Source organism: Gracilinanus agilis, chromosome 4, assembly GCF_016433145.1.
Source record: "Gracilinanus agilis isolate LMUSP501 chromosome 4, AgileGrace, whole genome shotgun sequence".
NCBI classification, from domain to species: domain Eukaryota; kingdom Metazoa; phylum Chordata; class Mammalia; order Didelphimorphia; family Didelphidae; genus Gracilinanus; species Gracilinanus agilis.
Window position 1 is genome coordinate 104,707,506 of NC_058133.1, and position 25,165 is coordinate 104,732,670.

General features: G+C 44.6%; 1 protein-coding gene across 6 annotated transcripts in view; it reads left to right on the top strand.

The window, feature by feature from the left end:
• PPP1R12B (protein phosphatase 1 regulatory subunit 12B) overlaps positions 1–14,558 on the top strand; it is a 303,467-nt gene extending 288,909 nt beyond the window's left edge. For 3 of the 6 annotated variants that reach the window (XM_044676051.1, XM_044676053.1, XM_044676054.1), the window contains 3 exons: positions 1,920–1,973; positions 3,211–3,261; positions 14,333–14,558. In XM_044676051.1, the coding sequence (XP_044531986.1) occupies positions 1,920–1,973; positions 3,211–3,261; positions 14,333–14,419 (192 nt within the window). In that variant the 3' untranslated portion in view covers positions 14,420–14,558. Of the gene's footprint in view, positions 1–1,919; positions 1,974–3,210; positions 3,262–9,220; positions 9,391–14,332 lie in introns of those variants that run through there. The other 3 variants (XM_044676049.1, XM_044676052.1, XM_044676050.1) reach the window with 2 other exon arrangements.
• The last annotated feature ends 10,607 nt before the right edge of the window (positions 14,559–25,165 follow it).

Here is a 25,165-nt window from a genome sequence, read left to right on the forward strand (position 1 = left end):
CAGAATCAATGTCCTCCAATTGCCATTCCAGTGGTTTTCCTACTTCACAAAATCTGCCTTAATGAATCAACACAGGGGAAAGATTCATTTCTGCTTTCCCATCACCCTCCTTCCTGGGAAGGACTTGATGAAGGGATAATGGTAAAAAGCTTGGAAGGCAAGAATTGCTATCATGGCACAGATGGCTCCTGGAGCCCCTGACTAGCCAGCATTTGATGTTAACTTGGGAGCCTCACTCTGGCTAGGTAGCCTCCATATTGCCGGAGTTCTGCCTTGTGTATTAGTGGCCCAGATAGAAAGGGAACAGGTGGGAAAGAGAGTTGCATTAGTGTGGTAGGTCTCTCTCATCTCTCTTATGGAGCCATTAATACTAGGGTGCTTGAAGGGGGTTTCACGAGGATGATGGATGACTGGGGAGTGTGTGCCAGCCCTCAAAAGGTTAGAGGGAAGGCTTCCACACAAGATGAGGTATGTGGTGTCCCTGTTCAATGTTGGCCAGAACCAGGGTTCACACAAGCCTCCCCCTTGACTGGCCGTCGGCACCATGGAGGGTCTGGGTCAAAGATAGATTCAGCCAGACAAAAGCAGAGGGATCTCCTTCCCCTCTTGCCTCTCAGTAATCCTGAAACTCTATCTGACTGCCAAAAGTATTTGTTAAGAGTATCAGGGTGATTGATAAGGGTGGTGGTCAGAGGAAATCGGTTGCCCTAATGTCTAATGTCAGGTCCATCACTTTGGGGAGCCAATTCAGTCTCCAACCCAAAGCTTCTGCCCTTCCCTCTATTTCTATATCTAGTCTACAAGCCATAACTTTAGTTCAGTTGAATAGTCTCTCTGTAAGACAAGGACAGAAAGAGGGGACTTGGGGGATCTTCTCCCAGATGGAGTCCAGAAATCCCCAAAGGACAGGATCATATAGTCTTGGGTGTGAGAATATGTACACTGACAAAGAACAGGGTATCAGGACTTCAATTCCAGTTGGAGAAATTCACAGGTTTGCCTTCAGTTCGCTCAGAGCTCACACGCCGCTTCCACTCTCCTTGAGCTCCCCAAACCGAAGACCTAGTCCTTCTCGGATCCTTCCCAGAATTCCCTGCTGTCCTCAACTGTCATTCTTGTTTCATGCTCCTCTCGTGCAACATTCTGTACCTCCCCCCCCCCCAAAATTCTTTCCTTTACCCTTCATCCTTACACTGGGCATGGCATGGTTCAGGAATAAAGCCAATTAACAGATACTTTTTGTGGACCACGATATAGAGACACCTTGCTAGATTGAGTGGCACAAAAGGGAGCTTGAGACTTTGCTTAGTCCTTTCCCTACAACTGAGCCTTCTTCAAAAAATAAGGATGTTCAGTTTTGTTTATAAAAAGATTCCTTTTTGGCCACTTGCATGATGTACTTTACAGTACAGGGCAAAGTTTATCTAAAATGCCTTTGAATGCTAGAAGCAAGGAGGCTGGGAGGGGCTGTTTAGGGTGAAGAATAGGCTTCAAAACTGTTTTCTCATTTTGAGACTCACAAGGTCCCAGACTGAAGAATACAAGTGCAGAGCTGGGAACGAACCAGGAGTCATGGATGGGGAGGTTCTGAAAAAGCAGGAAAGAGATGGTTCCCACTGCTGCCTATGCATCCTCCCTTCACACTAACACATATCTCTGGGAATCCTAACAAACCGCATCAAAGGGAGAAAGAAGCAGGATGGGGTGAGGGCAACTGACTTAGATGTGCTGTACTGGCCTTAACCCTCTTCCAGACAGTCTCTGTATATCATTTAGGGGACCCCTGCTCTGGGGAACCTCTGAAGCACTACTTCCTGTCTCTGAATATCAAACTGAGCTCAGAGGTGAGGGTAGACTGTACTTTCTACATGTCTTATGTTTTCAACAGTAATATCTGGGTTTTTTTTTATTGGTATCAGCAGAAACAAGAAAAAACCTCTGACCGATCAACAATGCTGGAGATGGAGAAAAGGGTATGTATAATTCCTTTCCCCTCTGCTCTCTCGCTTTCTCTTTTTGCTCTCCCTGGCTTTGTTGTTTTTGCCAACAGAAAAAGTTCATCTTAAAAAGGCATTATCAGTCCTGCCATATTCTATCCTCAACTTGATGAGAAATTCTTTTTGCCTGAGTTTAATTTCTAGTCCTTTAGTGATCCCCAGATGGCCAATACTTTCCAGTTGTGCCTTTCTTGGCCACCTCATAATGATCCTGCTTCCAGGCTCCACTCTGCCACATCATCCTGTAAAAAATGCATTTCATTTAGCTGAAAATATTCTCACACCCACACCCCATCCAAGGCCTCTAGACCCTTCTCAGACTCATAAACAGAAAGGAGGCATTTATCAGATTTCTGCCAAATAGCCACATATTGATGATATGAGCCAGCAGAGTCCTCCATTCCCCAAAACTGATTGAAAAATCTCTGGCTTAGTTGCTGCCCTTCCTCTGGGTTAATTGAGGCACTTGCTTAAAAATTTGAGAACATTCCTTGGACTTGGCATTTCTGTATAAGAGACCTGAATTATGATTGACTTGAATAGATAAGTTCAGCTAGGTTTTGACTATCTTTTTTCCCCCAGTCTTCCTATTAATTTATATTTGAAAACTGACTAATTTATATTATTCCCCTTGTATGCAGACCTCTTTGAGATTTTATCTGATTTGATCCCAATGAGGGTCCTTTTACTGGATCAGTAGGGATTGTCTTCAGAATGAAAAAGAAACCAGTTACTTGGGTAGGGTGGGGTTACCTATCAAGGGCAAACTCTATACTTGCTACCTATCATGAGGGACAGTATGAAGGAGGAGCATTACTGAAGTGGATATTATTCCTCAGATAAAAGGAAAAACAGAGTGTGGATCACCTAAAGTTATTTTAAATTTGAGGACAATTTTGACATATGCACTCTGACTTAAGATCACTTTGGAACTGTTATATTCATATAATTATATGCAGTTTCCCTATACAACCTTCTGCTGTCCCATGATGGAATTTGGATAATGTTGACTTCCTCAGTGAAGAACCCTACCTATCCTCAGAGTGGTATGCTCTGCCATAGAACCCTGAATACTGAACCTGTGGTATGAGTGCCCAGATAGGCAGGTGAACCCTTTGAGTGTAAATTAAAGGAAATTGCTATTTACAACTCACACTGGAAGAAAGAATAATTTGACCCCCTCCTAAAACAGATTCACTGTTTCTTTAAACAGGAGAGACGAGCCCTGGAGAGGAAAATGTCAGAAATGGAGGAGGAGATGAAGGTACAGAAGATTTTATGTTTTTTTCCCTTCTGTATTTCTGATTTTTTGAAAGCCTAACAGATTTGATTTGTTTACTCCTCATCATTGAGAAAGATATGCTAAGGTAAGGAGGATGCTCCTCCCATCAGGATGTTTTACAGAGACTTGTCAAACTGTACCCACTGTGGCCATCCGCAAGTGCTTCTTGGAACTAATGCTACCTTTGTTTTGAAGGGGTGATCTCCCGCAGGCAGGAGACAGACAGACGTGAGTTGAACTTTTAGGCTCCATAGGCAATGGCTTCACCCTCACAGGACTGGGCAGTAGGGCCAGGGCTGGTCTTCTGACTCGGTGTGGCAGCATGCTCCACATGGCAGCATGCTCAACCTGGCAGAGGCCATGAGCTTTCCTCACATCCCTTCCCCATTTCAGCACATGCTAGAGGAAGCACAGAGGAGTCATTCTGAAACAGAATGGAGATGGATTCCCATATCGATTTCCTGTCCCAGACCATTTCCCTGAAATATTCAGGAATGCTTGGCACTCTCCCAATGCAGCAAGCTCAGGCCACCAGAAACACTTCTTGGCTTTACTGCATTTTCTCTTTGTCCTTCCTTATCCTTCCCTGGCCCCATATGGCCATCAGTCACCCAGATGGAGAGCTGTACTCCTGGGCTGTTTTGAGCTCTAGAGGCTGGTGTACTACCTCTAAAGAAGTCATCACCCCCAGAAGGAGAAAGTAAGAAGCCCCTACGATTTGGTTTGGGGAGTGCCTGGTCCCACAATATGCTGCATGCCCTTGGCCACCCAGTGCTTGGCTTTTTCTTTCTATTCATAATTTGTTTTCTTATTGGTTATGACACCAAGAAGCAACTTTGTGATGTGTAAGGTTTTTTCACTTAGAGAACAGGAATATTGAGCTAGAAAAAATGGAGATTCATTGGTTCAAGTCAAATTGAATGAGCACATTACCCCTATGGGGAGAGAATTTGGCCTGGCCTTTCAGGATACTGGAACAGTAATAAGAATAACTCCCATTCCTCACAGAAACACAGGGCAGTTACCATTATCATCTCTATTTTACAAATGAGTAAACTGAAGCAGAGAAGAAGCTAAATGACTTGTTTAAGGCCACACAGCTATTAAGTATTGGAGCCAGAACTTGGGACTGGATCCTCTGCCTTCAAGTTCTGTGCTCTTTCCACAATACCATACTGCCCATCAGTTTGTCAAATGTTTCTCAGACAATCTGAAAGGCTCTTCTGGTCCCAGATCACAGAGCACTAGCTCCAGTGCTCTGACATTATTACTCAATGTTCCACTTGGTTTTCATATTTCAGAAAATGGGGGAGAAACTAATTTCTATCTCTCTTGGCCTGTAACATCTACAGCACCCAAACTCAGTCTCAGATACAGCCACTTACATCTCAGACAGTTGGTTCCATAGAGTGCCACACCAGGTCTTCTTGGTTGACTCAAAACAACAGGAACTAAAATAATAATTACCTCCTTTGAGATCATGAGCCATTGTGGCTCAACAAGGTCAGATTCTACTATGTTACCATAGCTATTATTTTCAATCAGGAACTCTGCATTGGTAAGAACTGTGGTGTCCCATTCCTGGTCTGTGATGAAGGAATCTCTTCTGTCCCACAGTGCCCCACAGACTCTACCTGTATTTGAAACAACCCCAGCTGCATCATCTATACTCTGTTGTTAGGGCATAAGTTTTATTTTTTCTGTTTGTTTTTTTTTTCTTTCTGTTGTCAAGTGCTAAACTAGAGAAGTTAAATGGGGTCTAATGCTGGTGCCCTCTGAGGAATACTCTAGGGACAGGGGGCAGCCCACTTAAGTATGGTACTTGTCAATTCCCAGTCACATGGATTTATTCCTTCACAGACAAGAACCTGAAATTAGAAACCTTGCTGTTTTCACATAGATGATGGCCTGAATTTAGAATTACCCATAGGGTCAGGCAGATGGGTAGGGAAGAAAGGGCTCTTACCCATGCAGTGCCTTTGAAGGAATAGCCTCATAGGATATTCTGATGAAAAGGTCAGTGCAACAGGAGCACAGTCAGCAGGTGTGGGAGCCCATTTAGTCATCAAATTTGCCCTAATTCCATGCAACAATTTGAAGTTTGGGTGCTTCCTCCTCTTCCTTCTTTCCCAAAAGGCTGACTAAAATAGGCAACTTGTTCTCTCATGTCCTCCCCAAAGACTGTAAAAGGAAAGACCTTCTCTCTCACGAATTAGAGGGGAGCCTTGAGAGATGTACTCATATACATATAAGTGCACACATACAAATTTTAAATAACCAAATATAGCCTTAGAATGAGCAGTTTATTTCTAAACCAAAAAAACAACCTGTTTGAAATGGAATTATCAGTTAAAGGAAGGGAAGAGGGAAAAAGGAAAGGCAATAAACACTTAAGTAAATATATACAGCAGACACTGTGCTAAGCACTTATCAAATATTATATAATTTGATCCTCACTCTGAGAAATAGGTGCTATTATTATCTCCATTTTACAGTTGAGGAAACAGAGATAAGCATAGGTTAAACAACTTACCCAGGATAACACAACCAGTAAATGTACAAGGCTAGATTTAAACTCAAGGCTTCCTGACTCTAGGCCTGATGCTCTATCCACTGTCCCACCTCACTGCCTTATTGAAGCAAAACCTGCCCAGAGACTTCCTTCAGTCACAACAAAGAAAAAGGGATCTTACCTTAAAATTCTCAAACTCTATTTGCTAAAACCTAAAGGGGAGATCCTATTAGCAGACCAAGAAAGCTTCAGGCCTCCCCACCAGAAAAATGTGAATCTTCTGACTCCCGATGTTCCTGAGGATGCTCCCCTCATAGATTTCCTTATGGCCATGGTGCTGAGTGTGACATAAGGCAAACAGCAACAACAATTTTGAAGTCCAGACATACAACCAGTCTAGTTCCTTGCCTAAAAGAGCCCAGTAAGGTTCATGGGATCATAGATTTAAAGCTATAAGAGACCTTTGAGGCTATCCAGAGGAGCCTGAGGTCTAGAGAGGTTAAATGATCTATGTAGAGCCGCCCAGCTAGGAAGCATCTGAAGAAAGATTGGGATCCTGCCTGGTCTTCCTGACTTTAAGGCTAATGTTATTATTATTATTATTATCATTATCATTATCATTATTATTAGCAATTGAAACTGCTCTTCCAAATGATAATGGTGGCTAATATTGGGCCCCAGCCCTTTTAACATCACAGAAGAATTGGTAGCCAAAGATGAGATATCTGGGTTACCCAGTGCATGCAGTTTCATTCCACCCTTTAAGGGACATTTTTTGATCAAAGCAGGAATCCAGAAGTGCCCATGACTGATGAGCATACATTTCCAGTTTCTAAACATATATCCAAACATCCTAAGACAAGTCATTGGGATAAAAATATTAAAGTTGCTCAGAATCATACCTTCCAGGTACAATTCTGTGCTTGAGGACAATGGGAAGATACAATAGCTGTCTTTTAAACTGTGGCTTAAAAACCAAGGGGAAGGAGGCATACACTGGGTATTTCCCACATAAGGATGTAGGTCCGGTCCTTTGTGACCTTGATTGAACTATTGCTGACCACAATCTGGAAAGGTAAGTGATTCATTCCTGTATAACTTGTTCCCCAGAGCCTGGCCTGAGTTAGGGTTGTGAGCTTTTCAGGCAGGTCTGCATGTCTGCCTAAGCAGTGCTGGAGCATTTGTATTGCACTGTATCAACAATAATTGATTGGTTTTCTGCCCTGCGCTCATATGCTTCCTTGAAGAGATTGACACCTCTCTTCTCCTTCCCTCCTCATCTCCCCCACCCCCCAATCCCCCAGCAACCCATCCAATACTGCCAGAGAATGGATGGTCTTAAATCACTTTATTCACTTGCTTTAGAAATCTCTCCAGCCTGATCCCAATATGAGCTCCAGCCTCTTTTCAGCTCTGCTCCTCATTTTGTCTCTGTTCCCTCTCCCCTCCTCCTCCTCTTCCCTAGCTCCCTATTACCTACCCCTGGTGCTGCTTTCTTTAGAACATTCAGCTAGATCTTCCCTCATCAGAATCTCTCCTTCCAGTGCCTTCGACTGCATCTCACTCTGCAAATACTGGCATACTGAATTAGGCATCTTGTGTAATCCAAAACATTAGCATGTGAGCAGGTACCACTTGGTACAGTGGCATTGATTGTGCCTTGTGCTCAAATGTTGAAGGATCAAAGCAGGGAATTTTCCGTTGGTTCTTGGATTCAACCCCAATTCCTATCCTCTTAACTTTGTACACAACACCTCATGAATACCCTTCTTGTGCCCCTGGCTGATTGCTTGAAGTGAGTAAAAAGGCTAGCCCAGGCCCTGCGTCCTTTTGGCTGCCCTACCTTCCTCTTCAGGATAACGAGTTTCCCTTTTTGGGGAAAAGGATGTCCAACAGTTGTGTCTGTGCGTCTCTTCCCCTTCCTATATTTCTTACTTCCCACTGTCTTTTTAGTTCCCCTCTTCTTCACCCCTGATTAATTGTCATTCCTCTAATCTTTCATTTAATTCATTTGTGCCCATGCTGGTTTTAGGCAAAATTCTCTCCCATTCTCTTCCCTATGACTTTCCAGTGCTTGTTGTAACCTTAACAGATGTGCACCTGCTCTTCTACTCTTGCTGTTTGCATTGCAAAAGCATTCTGCCTACTTACACAGAGCTGATTGGCCGAGGCTACACTAGCCTTACACTCACCTAAGACAAGTAAGTGTGTAGGTTAGTCTCACTGGATGCAATGCTGGCATTGGATTTTGTTTGTTTTGTAGCCCTTAGGTCCCTCCTACAGTAAGAGGTATCATGGGAATTTTGTGGACTGGTAAAATATTGACTCCCCACCAGACTAAACAAAAGTTTCCCAAGTACTAGTTTGGAACCAAGGTAGAAAAATGCCTTTCCTTCCATGTGAGTCAGTCAGTGGATTCCCAGAATAATACCTCTGACAGCATTGTCTCAGAAAAGGCCCAGAATAGAAGGAAGAAACAGGAACCTGCAGTTAACATAGCTTCAGGCGCCATCCCAGGCCATGGCCCCACATGTCTAGGGATGCCCTAGCACTTACGTCAGCTAGTGCTATTTCTCCATTATTGCTGAATATTTGTGAGTGCCCTAGAATGTGGCTATATTTTCCAGAGCATTAGTATCTTTACAAATAGTTTTAATGAGCTCCAAGCCTCTGAATGAATGGGGAGCAAGGGGAGCAACCATTAATGGTTAATTTGGTGATGCAGATAATTGCACAATAGGTCAGTAAAGCCTGGACAGAGCTTTCTGAACTTTAGGATAGAATTAGTAATGTTCATATTGGTTCCTATGAAGAGAGTTAGAGAACCACCTGGAGAAGTGCCAGTTCTTTATCATTTTGGTATATCATAGCTCCTTTCCACCATTCAGCTTGTGGCTCTTTATAATAAAGAGAGAATGAAGGATGATCACAAAAGGAAAAGGTGGAAGAAAGAGAGAAGCAAAGAGCAATCTTTTCCATTAGGCACAGGCAGAGCAGTTAGTCTGAATAGAAACCTTCCTTTGTTGGGGTGTAGAGGTGAATGAAGGAAGGTCTGAGTGAATAGGGATTATTGAGAAGTTAACTTACTCTATACATCTTCAGAAAGTCTGAGAACCACAAAGTGGGGCTACTGTCCAGAACTACAGTTCACATGTGCTCTTTGAGGTTGGTCACTGGTTTTATTAAAAGAGCCAACCTTCATTGTGTTTAAGTGTTAGCTAAGAGTCTACTTGACACAGCTCTGTTCTCTCTAGCTTTCTACTCCATCATTCCATTTGGCTCTCATTCAAACATTTTCTTCTTTTCCTTTCCTTTCTTGCATGTAAACTAAAAAACAAAAAGTCACATGATTTCCTTGTCCTACTTTTTATCTCCTTTGGTCTGTTTTGTCTGTCTGTCTGTGTCCCCTCCATGTCTCACTCTCTGCAGAACCTCCACCAGCTTAAACAGATTCAAACCTTGAAGCAGATGAATGAACAGCTGCAGGCTGAGAACAGGGCCCTGACTCGGGTGGTGGCCAGACTCTCAGTGTCCATGGAGACCTCGGAGACCCAAGAGCTCTAGCTCTACCCCTTCCTCTCCATCTTACCTCCCTCTTCCACCACTCCAGGCAGGTTTACTCTTCTTATTGGTCTGGGGGTGCATTGCACACCTCTGTGACTTTGGAGCCTTTCTGCATGGTTGCCTAATAAATATTGGTAATCTGGGGACAGAAGGGCCATAAGGAGGAGCAAGAAGTGGATTAATAGAAAGCCGAGCAAAATAGTGGCAAAGACTCAGCAAGGATTGGCTGTGTATTTGAACTGAGTCGTCAGATCAACACAAAACAAATGGATTTGCACTTGGTCCAACACACACACACACACACACACACACACACACTCAAGCACACTCAAGCACACTCAAGCACATACTCATACATATGTGCACATCCGTTTGGTTGACTCTCCAATGAGCAGTAGCCCAGAGAAGGGACCAAATGTCCAACCCGCAAAGAGGTGGATTTAGACCCTGAGTATTGAGATTTTTCTTTAGTTGTCTGAGTGACCCTGGAGTATTCCAAAATGAACCAGATTCTTGAACCTATTGAAGGGTGGGTAGAGTTGGGGTTGTAGATGTTCTAGGACCAGTGCAACCTCCTCACCCTCTAGCCAATTCCATTTAGCCAGAAGTCAAGAAGGACTAGCATGAAGAATGCAGTGTGCCAGCCTATTCAGTCAGCTCTCAGCCTTTGTTTTCTTGCAAAGGGCCACTGCTTACTTCTCATCCCCAATCCAAATCTCTCAGGATCTGTCTGGTCCAAATACGTGTAAGACCTTGCACATTCCTCCCCTTATAAGGGCCTCAGCCTTGCAAAAAGAGTTGGTGTTGATGACCAGTGACTAGCACAATTGAAGAACACGTTCACAAGAACTCTTTTTCATTTCCCAAGCTGGCATAATGGGGGTCTCTGCTGCCAATAACCAGCTTACTTGGAAAAAAAGCTGTTTTGTTTTTGTTCCCTATATAATTAGACCCGGTCAGAGCCAATCTTTTGCTTCCTTCCATTTGCTTTTGCCATCAGGGTCAGTGGCTAATAACTTATACCCACAATCTCTGAAGCACCTAAATTATCCTAAGAGCTGAGTTATTATTTTTTTGTGAGATACCATCACAAGTTAAAGGAAATTGAAACAGAAGGGTTTGCACAGCCTAACCTTGAGCTGCCTAGTTACTCCCCTTCAGTATCTCTCTGCTGAGTATCCATATAATACCGCAGGTGCTAAACCTCAAGATGGTATGTCCAGTTGATGAGTGTGGATCCCAGGAAGAGTGCCAAGTGTTTTCCCCCAAGTATTTCAGGTACTACAAGATAAGGGCCAAAGCTGGTTCTCATGCTTCCAATGGTTGTTCTGTGTACCGGTTAGCTTATATAAACTGGCTCATATAATTCCATTCAGAAAGTTGCTGCCATATGCCAGCACTGTGACTGAAGACTAAAGTTCAACTCTCTGCTTTCACTATACTACTGAAGGTTCATTTCATTCATTTAACAAACATTTCTATAATGTCCCATGTACCCTGCTAAGTCCATGTGGCAATACAAAGACAAGATGTGATCCCTGCTCTCAAGTACCATTTATTGAGAGCTATTTCCCTGCCATATTTAAATATACATATTATAATTATAGAAGAAGCTGCTACTTATAGACTACCCTTTGAAGGTCAGCACAATACCATTGTGACTATGGTATAACTCTTCTAGGGCACAGTGCCCTCATTAATTTTGGTGGAAAAAGTTATCATAGAAGTGAAACCAAACTGATAAAGTGATAACCTGATTCTGCCCTGATTTGTTGATATCTACTTCTCTCCACATATTTTATGGGCCATGAGCCCAGAAAACATAAGTCAGAGGTTCATAGATTTAGTCATGGGAAGGACCTTGAGTCCAATCCCTCCCTTTTATTAATGAGAAAGCTGACTCCCAAAATGGTTAAGTGATTGGCCCAGGGTCACACCTCTAGTGAGTCGTAGAAGTAGAATTGAAGCCCAGATCTTCTTGACTTCCAAGTCCAGCTCTCTGTACATCAACCCCATACTGCCTCAAGGCTGTATGTACCCTTTCCTCTGAACACTTTAAGTAATGGGAGATGTGCTCTTTGCCACATTCCCTGTAAATGTCCCATCCCATAACTTTGCAGCAAATAAAACCTGAAACATTTCCCTTTAACTTGCTACTGAATAGGAGCTTGTGATAGCACTTGAAAAAAATTTTTTTTTTTGCTCTTTTTTTCCCACTTTGCTATAGGTGTCTTCATTAACTCCAAACAAGCATTAAAAAAGCATTGTTTCTTCTCTCCTTTCTCTTGAAAATGAAATTGGGGGAGGCCAAGGGGCCATATTTTTTTCTCCATCCTGCATTCCAGTTCATGTACTTAAGCATACCACTCTTGGATGTCAGCTGTAGCATGTTACAGCTGGGAAATTAGTTTTCCAATGAAAGAGAGAACAAAAATATTGAGTTCTTGATGTGGAAATAAATTGCTAAGACTTGGCAGAATGTCCATTAAAAATAACCCCTACCCCCCCACCCCAAACACACACAGCCATCAGGGCTTGGCTGTGATTGGATAAGCAGCTAGCGGTATAATATAGTTCACTACTATCCATAATTTCTCTACTACCTATAGAATAATTCCATGGTGCAAGGACATCTTTCAAAGTCACACAGGGTCAGGCTGGAGGATGAGATGTCAGACAATAGCAGATGGCAAGGTTCAGAGGTACAAGGTCACCCTGCAAGAAAGCTGGAGAGCTGGCTGTTATAGAAGCATACTTAGGATGGAGTCTGAATACCAAATTCTGGCCAGTAAGATAACCTGATCAAGTAGCTAAGGTATAGAAATAGATGGCAGCCAGGTCTGCTCTTAGTTGGGTTCAAACTAAACCAAAGAGTAGGATTTTTACTTTTAAAAAATGTTATCAGAATGAGGATATTTCATAAAAACTTTCTGAATTCTTGGGCAGTAGTTAGCTGCCTCTGCTCAAGGAAGAACTCAAAAATAATGCTGCTGCTGCTGTTCCCTTGAATTTGTAAAGTGTTTCATTGTTTTGACACACATTCCTATCTGTTAGCTCATGTAATTCTCATGTTGTCTTGAGGAAGTGAATAGTATAGGAATTCCCCTCATTTTACAAACAAGGGAATTGAAAAAGGTGAAGTGATTCACCCAGCATCACATCAGTAGGGAGTGGCAAAGCCAGAATTAAAAAGGCCTCCATGTAAATCTTAGGCCAGGTCTCTTTCCTAAATTCCATGCTGAATAACAGTAACATTAATAACAGTCTCTTGTTTTTCCTATACTCTTATGTTTGCACTTTTCACTGTGTTATCATGTTAGCTGTTATCATCAACTCTGATAGGGAAGGAAAACATTATGTTTTCCATTGTACAGATGGAGAAACTGAGGCCCTCAAAGGAGTAGAGACTTTACAAAGGCCATACAGCTGGCCAGTATGAGAGACAGTACTGGAACCCAGATATGAAGTAGGCTGGGCCATGTTCTGAAGGCAGCAGCATCTGCCAGGTGTCCTTTGGAATTAGAAGGCTGCGTCAAAATGGTTATCAACTATATAATATTGCCTAACTAGTCTAGAGCAGGGGCCGGCAATGTATGGCTCTTGAGCCATATCTGGCTCTTTTGAGGGCCAAATATGGCTCTTCCTGCAGGAGCCATAAAGTCAATTTTTTTCAGGCACTGTTACAGGAACGTGCACTGTGAGCACTGTACGGCTCTCACAAAATTACATTTTAAAAATGTGGAGTTTATGGCTCTCACGGCCAAAAAGGTTGCCGACCCCTGGGCTAGATCCATACTTTTATACCCTTCACAAGCTTTCTATTCTCATCCACATTTGTTCTGTGATAGCCAAAGGCCCACCAATTTCTATCATGCACTCACAAGTTTGGAACTATTATTTTTCCATCACCACCTAAACCAGAGTAATAGGACTTGTTTTGTAGGGCCAAGTTCCAACTTAGTGAAACTTAGAGCATGAGTGTTTGGACCAAAAAAATAAATAAATAGCCATGGAGCCTGTGGTCCTGATACCAAGGAGATGTTGATATTCCTTGATGACCATCAGTGGAGTAGAAGTGAGGGACCCTCTGAAGAAATCACATACAACTAATGCTTTCTGTGCTGGGTTTTTGATCTCCCCATCAGAGCACTTGGCCAGCTCTCACCTGTGATGCCCTTGGATTTAACAGTTAGAAATCAATATGTGCCGTGTGAGTAGACTTCATTTTCTTCAGTCATCATATTACTGAAGGTTCTCTAGGCTCTAAGGTCCTGGAACAGCAGCTACCATCACCGTGAACAGGAAACCTGTCAGTTACTTTCTCAGTGCTTTTTGTAAAACTCACATCCTGACTAGCTTCCCTTCCCTATCCCTTCTCTCCTCACCTGTCCCTCCTTATTGTTCTTCCCCTATTTCTTCATCTCTCCAGGCTGAAGGTATGCAAGTCATCAGGAACTAGAAAAGATTCACAAAGTCCATGGAATCTAAAAATAATAATAGCCAACATTTCGTCACAGTGCTTGAAAGTGCTTGAAAATATTTGAGCCTTACAAAGGCTCATAGTGAGTCAGGGACTATGTAGTGTAACTTACAATTCTCATTTTACAGGTGAAGGAAACCGTCTCAGGCAGGTAAAATGCCCATGGTCACACAGATGGGAGTGTCTAAGATAGGATTTGAACTGAGCTCTTCCTAGTCACAAGTCCAACATCTCTATTTACTATACCATACTAAGTCTAAAGTGGGCATGACAGTGCTAGTCCATAATAACAAGGCAGGAGTGCTATGTTTGACTTGTCCCTAAATATTATTGTCACCAGGCTAATCAGAAACTACAAAAAGGCTATACTTCTACTACTTATGGGGGATGAGAGTGTCTTCTTTTGGGGAGCTGGCCTAAGGCTGCTCAGGGATGCTAATGGAGGAGGGGAGACCACTGAATGCTTAGAAACTCCAACACCTTTGTTACCTTTGCAGGTTTTGACAGAGCTGAAGTCCGACAACCAGAGGCTGAAAGATGAAAATGGTGCCCTCATCAGAGTTATCAGCAAGCTGTCCAAATAGACTTAATTTTTTTGGAAGGGAAAGCACTTGCTGTCCCCAGCACCCATTCCCCCTGCCTCCTTCCAACCAAAAAGTGTCAGTGTTTGTGACTGAAGGATCCCTCCCTGCCCCACTACCCCAAGCATTTCTTTTCCCTGCACACCCCTGATATCATCTACTCCCATGTTTTAGGAGATATTTCATGGAAACATAATGGTGGCAACGAGGGGTGTCCATGTAGGGCAGGGGGCAGTGCCCAGGGCCAAGAAGTGGGTCCCTGGCACTCCTAGCTGCTCTACCACTTTGTTCTCATTAGACTCGGGCCAGACCTGAAAGGCTCATCCACTATACAGCACCAACACAATGGTCCATTGGCCCTGGATGTTTTGGGGAGAGGAGGGTGGACCGGTGTGGAGTCTGCCACCTGCTGGCCCGTGGATCCCTTGAAGTGCCATGCACCCAAGGAAAACAACTGGACTTTGATTTAATCTCCAGACATCTGCCAGGGTCACGTTTTTATAGAGTTGAGGGAGAGTTGCTTCACAGTGAGGCTCTGTTCCCAGCCTCCCAGGAACCATCTTTTCATGGTGCCTACATGGCTTTTTCATCTGTCTGGTAACATTGCAGAAGAGCCTCAGCCTCCACTCTGCCTTGTCTGGTCATCTCCCCAGGGCCCAGGTGGCCTTGCTTCGCTTGGTGTTTTCTTCTTCCCCTTTTCCCTTCCCACTTGCCATCCATCTAGAATCCATAGTGCAGCATCTGAATTCCATTGGCCTCAGCTATTTAGAAAAGTATTTTCTGAAGCTGTCGGGGAAAAAGAATTACCGTGTCTGCCAGCAGCACCTGTTCCCTGTCCGATGGTGGCAGCATACCATGCAGGGCACACACGCAGCAGTCTAGATGCTATCTAGGCTGTGAAAGCCACACTCTATTCCCATGCCAGGGAGGATGTTTTGTTTCAGTTTTTTTCTTCTTGGCCTTCCTGCATGTCCCTGGTGGGATATGAGCCCAATGCAGGGAGACCCGAGGAGCAGGATGCAGGTGAATGGCACAGAGTGCAGACAAATTGGAAAGAGGTTTAAGAGGTGGGGAATCACAACCTGAACCCAATGACTAACAAGACTAAAAGTAACTCATTGTGCTGCCAGAATGAGAACTAAAGGAACTTAAGAATTGGAAAGACCTGATGGTCAGCTCTTAGAGGCGTTTTTCATCTTTAAAATCAATGGGGAAGTCACTTAAGAGAGAAAAAAGGAAAGATGGAGTATCTTCAAACTAAGGGAGTTATGACATCATAAGAGTCTTAGAGCTGAGAGAGGCCAGAGGTCATAGTCTGACCAGCTAATGCTTCAACATCCCAGGCAGGTCAGATGATGGATCATCCTCTACTTGAACACTTCAGTGACAGGAAGCTCACTCTAAAAAATTATGTTCCATTATTAGCCATCTTGAATTTTTAGGAAGTTCTTCCTAAACCTAACACTCTATTCCACTCATGGAATACTATATCTGCCCTCTGGAGCCACACAATCTAATGCTTCATTACATCTAAATATTTTAAGACAAATATCATAAGAAACTACACCCCACCAAATGTCTCCTCTCTGCCAAATATCCCCAACTCCAACTGTTCCTCTTGACAGTTTCCAGGCTCTCCACTATCCTGGTCACCATTTCCTAGGCATAATACTCCAGCTATAGGGTGACCATTGAAGCATATGGTAAAACTATTACCTCCCTTGAAGGACACTATGTCCTCATTAATGTAGCCTGCGATGGCATTAGCTTTTCTAGCAGCTGCATTACACTGTTGGCTCATATTGAGTTTTCAGGTGACTAAGACCATCCCTGGTCTTCTTCACAGACATGACTGGGAGTAGTCTTGGTATATAAAATTCATTGAGTTTGCATTGAAGTCCAGTGATCAGTTTTCCCTCACACACCGCCTCTGTCCATTCTGAATCTCTTCTCTTTTCATCAAGGTAGAAAAATTCTTCATTGGTGTCTGAAGCATTAAACAATCAAGGGCAATCATGAGTTTCATTTCAAGGGTTGCAAACTTGTCTTCCTTGCCAAAACTCACTTTTATAGTCTGCAAAGGGATTCCTTTTCTAACCATATGTCATGGGAAGCCATTCCTCTATCATAACTTGGGTAGCCTTTCAGAGTTGTGAAAGTATTCTCTTCAGGGTACTGTAAGCATTTAATTTATTCTAATCAATGAGACCATCCGTCACTACATAAGACACTGGAGGATTATCTAGCCCTATTTTAGTTATTTGGGGAATTCTTCCTAGAAGAAACAATCAAATTCTTCAGATTTCGTGAGGTCAAAAAGGACTGCTTAGATTTTCTTCTTTTGGGACAGTCTCCTTCAACTGGCATTTCCAGAAATCTCCCTCTCCTCTGTTCTGACTGGAGGATATGTCTGATTCCCTCTTTGACCTTCTAACCCCTCTTTTTAACTTTTCATACAGCTCTCTACCATACCCTGAGTCCCCAAAATACACATGCTTCCCTATGCTACATTGTCCTCCAGGGAGTGAGACAGACTCCATTACACCCAGAGTTTCTATGAAGCATAGATACCTGAGCTAGGAAAGAATCTTCCTTATTTGAATGAAAAGCTACTGAAATGAAGGTAAGCAAAGGGGGCTCATGAACACCGTACACTCCACTGCATTACCACTGCAGACCGTTGTTACCCTCTTAGTGACTACCACCACCATTATTCTAGAATTGTGGTACAGTGCTTCTGGATCCCATCACAGACTCCATTCAGAAGTGGCAGCATTTCAGTCTAGATCACTTCTTGCTGTGAATCGGACTGTAAAGGTGATACCAGTGGTATCAAAAGGCTCTTTAAGCCTTCCCTTGACAAGTAAACGGACATTTCAGCAAACAAGACACTGTGCCAAGGGCCAGATATACAAAGACAAGAATGAGAGGGCCTCTGGATTAGCACATTGTGGGGAGAGAGTATTTCTTTGGGTTTTATTAATTCTTCATTCCTAAATTCTACATCTACACTGTCCTGATACATCTCAGAATACTGCCCCCTAAACACGTTTGCCTACTGACTAACCCTTAGCTTTGGTCAGCCTCCCCAGTGCAATCAAAAGGAAGCAGGAACACATGTGTGAAGAGGAGCAAGTTGGGAGATGTCCTGGTTGTTAACCCTGGCGTCCTTTTTTGTCTTACATCTCTGCCAGGTTAGCATTAGCATAAAGGGGTTACCAAGATTTCATGGAATTCTTTATCCCAACTCCAGCTAGTAATCCCCATGCAGGAGCCTTGCAGAAATGGTCACATCTTAGCACAGAGAGAGTCCCTTTGTAGCCCCCTCCCCAAAAAAGCATCATCAAAAGAAAATAAAGGCAACCCCATAGAAGGAGTTACCCTGGGGGAAGAATTACCCAGTTTTGTGTGACCTTGTACATGTAATACTTCTGGGCCTGTTTTCTTATCTGTGATATGAGGGAGGCTGACTAGATGATCTCTAGCAACAAGATTCTATGACAATTTTTAGAAGATTCGAGCATTTTTCCACCCTCAGCAGAACCGCTGCTGTTTGTTACTTGGAAAACTCCAGCACAAGAGTATCATTGTTTTCTGAATGTGAGTTTTCAGCATCAGTGTCAGGGTCAGCTTGTCAGCCTTGTTGGAAAGTGATTCTAATACAGAGGGTGATGGAATGGTGTTGCAATCGCTCTTCCTCCAAATGACTCAGTAAGAATATTACAGCCTGCAGAGGTGGAAATTGAAGCTCGTGGAAAGATGGGCAGAAAGCAATTTGTGGCAAGTAGCTTTGGGATAGATGGTTTTAATGGGAAATGGGGGGAGCTCTTTGTAGGCCTGATCTAAGGCCTCTTGCTTGGTTTCCACTGTTTTTTGGGTTTGTTTGTTTTTTTAAACCCTTACTTTCTATCTTAGAATTAATACTAAGTATTGGTTCCTAGGCAGAAGAGTGGTAAGGGCTTGGCAATGGGGGTTAAGTGACTTGCTTAGGATCACACAGCTAGGAAGTATGTGAGGCCAGATTTGAACCCAGGATCTCCCTTCTCTAGATCTGGCTCTCTGTCCACTGAGCCACCTAGCTGCCCTTTCCACTGTTCTTAATTCCAGGCCCACAGGCTAATTGTATTCTCCATGCACCAGCTCTTTCACAGGTGGACCCAAGTTTTACCGCAAAAAAAGAGAACAATTTCCCTTTGCAGATATCCCCAAGTTGGGCTTCTTAGAGCTTCTCTAGAGACAGGACTGTTTGATGTGAGAAAAGAGGAGCTGAGATCTTGTTCAAAGCCATTTCCCATAAGAGTAAAAGGTTCATAGAAGAGACCACTTGATCAGTAAGGAATTTGCAAACAGGCTGGGCCCTGTCTTACTGAGCACCATCTCTAGCAAATTGCCCCATGTGAGTAAGAGATCAATTGGAGTAGGATTACATCCAATATGGGAGGATGACCTATATAGGTGGAAGGAAGGAAGACCTAAACAGTGGGACTGAATATTGCAGTAAAGGAAGGCTGGGGCTGACATTGAGGGAGAAAGTGAGCCATAGAGAATCAGAGCTTCAGCCTGCAGTACTAAAGCATTGTTTCAGATTTTAATCAACATTCTTAATGGATATTGACACTTTTGGAGCTTCAGCCTAACAATGTGGCTGGTATTGATCACCTGTACCCTGATTACTTTGGAAAAACAGACCAACTTCTTCCTGCAGCCAAGGATGTGTTAGTATCATAGCTATCAATGAATAAGGTGATTTACCACAGAAAAATTCCACTAGGAAACCTGCCTGCCCATCTGAGAGGAACTGTTACCCATCCTTGTGGACTGGTAGTCAAAGAACACTCCCTGGGCATTCTGCAAGTCACTTAGAATTTATAACTCTTCCATCCTCAAAAAAAAGCTGCAGATAAAATCTGGTTGGGGAGGCAGAGATTTTATTTTTCCATTAACGATTATTCTGACTTCATCTAAGGTATATGAGTGATTTTCAGATTGTTCTTTTATTCACAACACAAGGGTTTGGGGATTGCTAAATTGATGCCAATGTTGTGCAAAGATGTGAGACACAATTGGAAATGCCATCATAAGACACCGTTGTCTTCAATGATCTCAATAGGTTATCCCTTCTGAACCTCACCCCTTCAAGGAACTATCTTGGGACCCCCCCCCACACACACACCTCTGATAATCTCTTCACCCACTTTGGACCATGGAAGTGACATTTGGATTATCTCTTCTCAAATCTTCTTGATTGTCCCATGAAATCCTTTTTCCTTTTTGCAATGTCACATAAGGATTACATCAGGATTCCCATATATCCTTCAGAAATTACTGCCTTTCCTTTTTCTTTCCCACATTGATTCCTCCTGTTGCAAGCCCTTTAGAGCGGATGTTACTTTAGGAAGGAAACTTTTCCAAGAATGCATCTGAAGTGGAAGATGTTTGCTGGGAGGCTTCCCCAGAAAACTCTACATAATGCCCTGAGTTTCAGGGGCCGCTGAAGTCCTAACAAGCTAGGAGCCAAGATTCAACCTATTGGGATTTTGTTCAGAATATCCTCCTGTTACCTGTAGGAAGGCACAGGATTATGTTCCAGACAATTTTTCCAGGGATCAGTGATGAATATGTCCTGGAAGGCCCTTCATTTCCCTGCCTCTCCTTTACTGAAGCCAGTGAGGGTTCTCGTTGGTAGCCAGCTCTTCAGAATTCTGGCTGGTGGGGAAACAAAAATCATTCTCCAATTCATCAAGGTTTTGTCCTTGATGACTCAAGTATTTCTCCCTTGGTCACAAACATGTGGATTTGGTTGGCATCTTCCAATTCAGCTAATAGAAATGTTACCAAGGGCTGGACATGTCTCTTGTCAGTCACTCAGTGTATACCTGTTGTAACAAGAGTATTCCAGGAGCTCTTGTTAGGGGGAGCCTAGTTGTCAGAATTGTGTACCTTTCAAGTATCAGGGGAAAGGTAAGAGGATCTCTCTAGGGTTATCTTAGGAGAGGCTCGGTCCACACTTGGGCCAGAATATTTTTCCTTACAGAGATAAGCCAGGTCCCCACTTTTATTAGGGCTTCCTTGTCCCCTCCTCACAAATACTAAGCCCAGGAATAGAAAGTCTACATAAGCATCTAATAGAGAACAGGAAAGATCTGAAGCTGCTCTTTCACAAGACACATGGGGAATCTGGGTAGAGAAGTCTCTGGAAGGTCTAGAGCACTGTCTGAGTCCCCATAATCTTCCTTTGCTTGCCAGTAGCTAGTAGCTCTGCCCTTAGCTGGTGGCTGATTCCCCAGCCTGGTAGGAATGGGCTTTCTTCTCCCCTGCCCCATTTTGCTACCTGGGGAGAACACAACCCCATTCTTCCTGAATGATTTAGAGATGGGCTTTGTAGCTTCTTTCCTCCTTCGTGCCCTACCTAGACTAGATTGATGGAGATGGCCAGAATCACTTGGACAGCTGCACCACCTTCCCCCTGGGAGGGTAGCACTCTGTCTTCTGCATTCATCCCTTAACCCTATTTCCACCACTGTTAAAGCACTGGATATAACCTTTTTTTTTTTTCAGCTGAATTGTATGGACTAACTTCAGTCAACTGTAAATACACTGGGGGGTGGGTGGGGAGGGGATGGGTGGGGATGTGGGACTCTTGTGACCCGAATGTATTTTTATGCAAATTTGAGTGGCCTTTCAACCCTGAGATGAATGATTTTGTTTTACTGGTTGTCACTATATAGTATTATTATTATGTGTTTGAAAGTTTGAGATAATAATATTCACATCTATATGATGCCTGTAAACACAACAGTATTTATAAATGAGTAAATAAAACTGTGTTTTAACTTTGCATCTGTATCTGTTGGGATCTTGCACCCGTGCACTTTTCTCAGTATTATTTCATTCGTCCACGTGCCTCCATTCGATCGAGGCTCCTCCTTACAGATTGGGATGGAGAAGAAAGTGTCACAGTCCCATCTAGTTTTTACAGGGCTTTCCCTAGCTCAGGAAGGAGCCTGGGAAATAAAAATGCCAGGATTGGGACCTGTGCATGAGAGAATGCGCAAAAGGGAGAAAAAGACCAAGAGCAGAGTAGCTTTCCGTCTGTCAGGCAGAAGAGGTGAATTATGGCTGGATAGCATGGGGCCAGAAGGGCAGGGGCAAGGGCTTGCTTTCCCAGGGCTACCCAGCAAGCTTTGACCAGCCTGTGGGTCAGCTGACATCTGCTGGGTGCTGGGGGCACAAAGACAAAAAGGAGAAGCAGCCCCATGACCTCGAGCGGTTTGCATTCTCTTCCGTGAGCCCATCGCTTCATTTAGGAGTTCCTGATTCCCTAAAGCTTCCCATACTGCAAAAATAGCTGGGAAGAGGGGGTGGCAGAGCAGAGAGCAGTGGGACCAAGGAATGTTCCACTGAAAGCAAACTGCTGCCTCTCCCCCTACCCCAGGCTCCAGCCTTCCACCTTGGGGCGGCTACTACAAGGGTGGCCGGGATTTGACCTGCCTCAACAGAAGTGAAGTTCCAGCACCATCTCTGGCTTTGTTCAGCCTGTTCGTTTTCTACCAAGTGGAAATCCTTGGTCATTGCCTTGGAGCAAACAGCCCTTGGACAAGAAGGAAGGATTCCTTTCCCCTGCAGTCATGCTGTTTGGGGCCAAAGTAGCAGCCTGCTTCACACACATGATGTCATAGTTGAAAAGTTCAGGCCTGGTCAGAAAAGGGGATCCTTGGAGACAAAAATGGGCAGTTCAAGGTTGGGGGGCAGGGGTGGAAGGATCTCGGGATGTTATGATGGGTGCAGCCCAAGTCCCTGAGGGAAACTTGGGAGCCTTGGGAGCCTGGAGAGAGAGAGAGAGAGAGAGAGAGAGAGAGAGTGTGTGTGTGTGTGTGTGTGTGTGTGTGTGTGTGAGATTAAACCCTTATCTTCTGTCTTGGAATCAATACTCTGTATTGGTTCTAAGGCAGAGGAGCAGTCAGGGCTAGGCAATGGGGTCAAGTGACTTGCCCAGGGTCACACAGCCAGGAAGTGTCTGAGGTCAGATTTGAACCCAGGACCTCCCGTCTCTGAGCCTGGCTCTCAGTCCACTTGGAGATTAGCATTTTAACTTTCCCTCTGATCCTATGATATTGGGGGTCCGGGGAGTTGCTTCACCTCTGGGCCTCTGAGTCCCCCCCTTTGGATAAGAATGACCTGAGTACTTTTCTTATAATGTACTTCACAGGAATGTGGCAGAGGCTCAGGTGGGGCCATACCATTCATCCACCTGCCTCTCAACAGAAAAAGACCTTCTCTTAAAACCTCCTCACGGTGGGGATTTCGCCGCCTCCCCCGATGATCATTTATAGGCAGGAAATTTCTTCTCGTCCCCATGCTGGTACTTAAGCTCCTTCCACCTTGCCTTCCCTCCACTGAGGTAATCATCATTCAGGCTTCCTTGGCCCAACCCCAGGGACCATCCTTTCCTGTATGCCCCCTGTTCTGTCTCCTGATGCTTGGTTTTCCCTATGATCCCTCTTCCTTTTTTTAGTCAATGAGCTGGCAGCAAGGTCGGTTTCCTGAACTCCTAGGAAGCCCTTAGAGTCCTGTGTCCTTCCTCAGTTACCCCCTCCCCAATGCCTTAGCCTTCTCACACCCAAATGCAAACTCTCACTCCACTGGGCCGGGGATGGAGGGCGAAGCCGGGATCCAGAAGCCGGTGGGTCTCCTGGGGACAAGCCGTTCTCCAAACAGCTGAGGCAGCCTCATTGTCCTCGTCATGGACCACCCTCCCCTGCCCTCCCCCTCTCCCTGGCTGGCTCTTTCTCAGCTGGAGAGCAATTCTGCCATTTCGAGATAATTGGAATCTCACAGCCCCATTCCAGGACCAGGAGCATGGAAGACATTCGAGGTAAATTACTGCAATGACTCGTCCTCAGAGTGAAAAAGGGAGCTGAGCAGGGATTTAACCATTTCTATGAATCACTTTTGAGATCCTGCGCCTAAGACCTGACTCTTTTTCCCCCCCTTAAACCCTTTACCTTCTGCATTGGAACCAATTGGAACCATTGCCTACTCTAGCCCATACCACTCTTCTGCCTTGGAAAGAGAGGTGTGGGCTAGAGTAGACAATGGGGGTGAAGTGACTTGCCCAGGGTGACACTGCTAGGAAATGTTTGAGACCAAGATTTGAACCTAGTACCATCCTGTCTCTAGGCTTGGCTCTCAATCCACTGAGCCACCCAGCTGCCCCCATCGAGCCTCAGCTTTTGCATAAAGCACCTCTCACACCTGCCTGCAGGATAATCTGAACCACTTTGCAACTGAGGGTTTAGGGGGAAAAACCCTCAACTTCAAAGCCCGGACCCTGAGCCAGGTACAGCTTCCCTTGGTCAGATCCTTGGCTGCCTGGCCACACACTCTGCCCTGGCCTTCCAGAAGGCACTGCCCACCAGTGTCCCATTCATCCCCAGCCCTTCACCCCTAAACCCTCAAGGAAAAGTTTGGGCCACTAAGAAAATGCCAGAATGCTACACCCGTTGTCCTGACATCCCTTCCCTCAGTCCTACATTCCAGCGTTGGCATCCATTCCCCTTCCCTCATCAGTGGGGAATGGGCCTTGTGTGGGTCTTGCTGCTTTCCTTCCACTGGGGTTCCATTCTTCAATGTGCCAAGCAGTAGATGATACACCCCAGAACCTTGGTACCCCACCCCTTTCCCCTCCCAACCCAGCAAAAACAGACCAGAGGCTCCCCCCACCCCCAGCATTCTTTCAGCTCATTTCTTTAATAAGGAGACGCAGCTCTTTACAAAATAACAATTTGACAAGAAGTCAGACAAAAACGAGAGTCCACACTAGGATAGGGGCATCGCCAAGCTTGGGAAAGGCAGGTAGGGAAGAGAAGGAACTGGGATCTGATAGGTTAAGGGAAAGCATCTGTGCATTTGTCTTTCATGTGAGACAAGGTTGGGGAGATATCTGACAAGGATGTCCAGTGACCAGCTGGGGCAGGGGAGGGCAATGAGGTATCCTCGGGTCCGCCCCAGCTCTGGTTCTCTAGGTCCCAGGATATTCAGGAAGAAGCAAGCCAGTTTTCTGGATTGGGGGTTGGAGATTGTGGTTCAGATTTGTATAAGGAACAGTTTCTAGAGGCTCCAGAACCCTAACCCTCCAGGCAGATTGAACAGAGTTGCTCATCCATTCCCTGATCGCCCACCTCTCCTTTCATCCAGTCCAATGCATTGGCCTTCTCTGTAACTCTACTATTTCAATTTCCAATTGGCTCTGGATTTGAAAAGTGTGGAAATTCTCCACATCCACCCAAATTGCACTAGAGAGGGACCAGGCTTCTCTCCTTTCTTCTCCCCACTCTCTGCTCTTCCCTACCACCCCCATGACCTCTTCCCCAACTCCTTTTATCTCAGGTTGGGGGGACTGTCCTCAGCCTTCTCTAGCATGATAATTATCCCCCCAACTTCTGCCCTATCCTATTCTTGAGACATTCCAGAGTCCTGGAAGCTCTCCCTCAGTGAGGATTCCCTTCTAGGTGGTCTTCAGCTTTTTTAAGGGATCATGCCTACCTCCTTCCATCGTGTCTACCTATCAGGGGTGGGCACGTGGGAGTGTGGATTAACTGGAGAAGGCCCGCTGTCCAGGGCATCTGGATGGCATCTTGGCCACTCCCTAATGCCACTTAGATGCCATGCCTTAACCCTGCTGGGGACCCTTGTGGTCACTGTTTAGCTCTACAGTAGGAAGTTGCTGAACCCTGAGCTGAGAAGCCC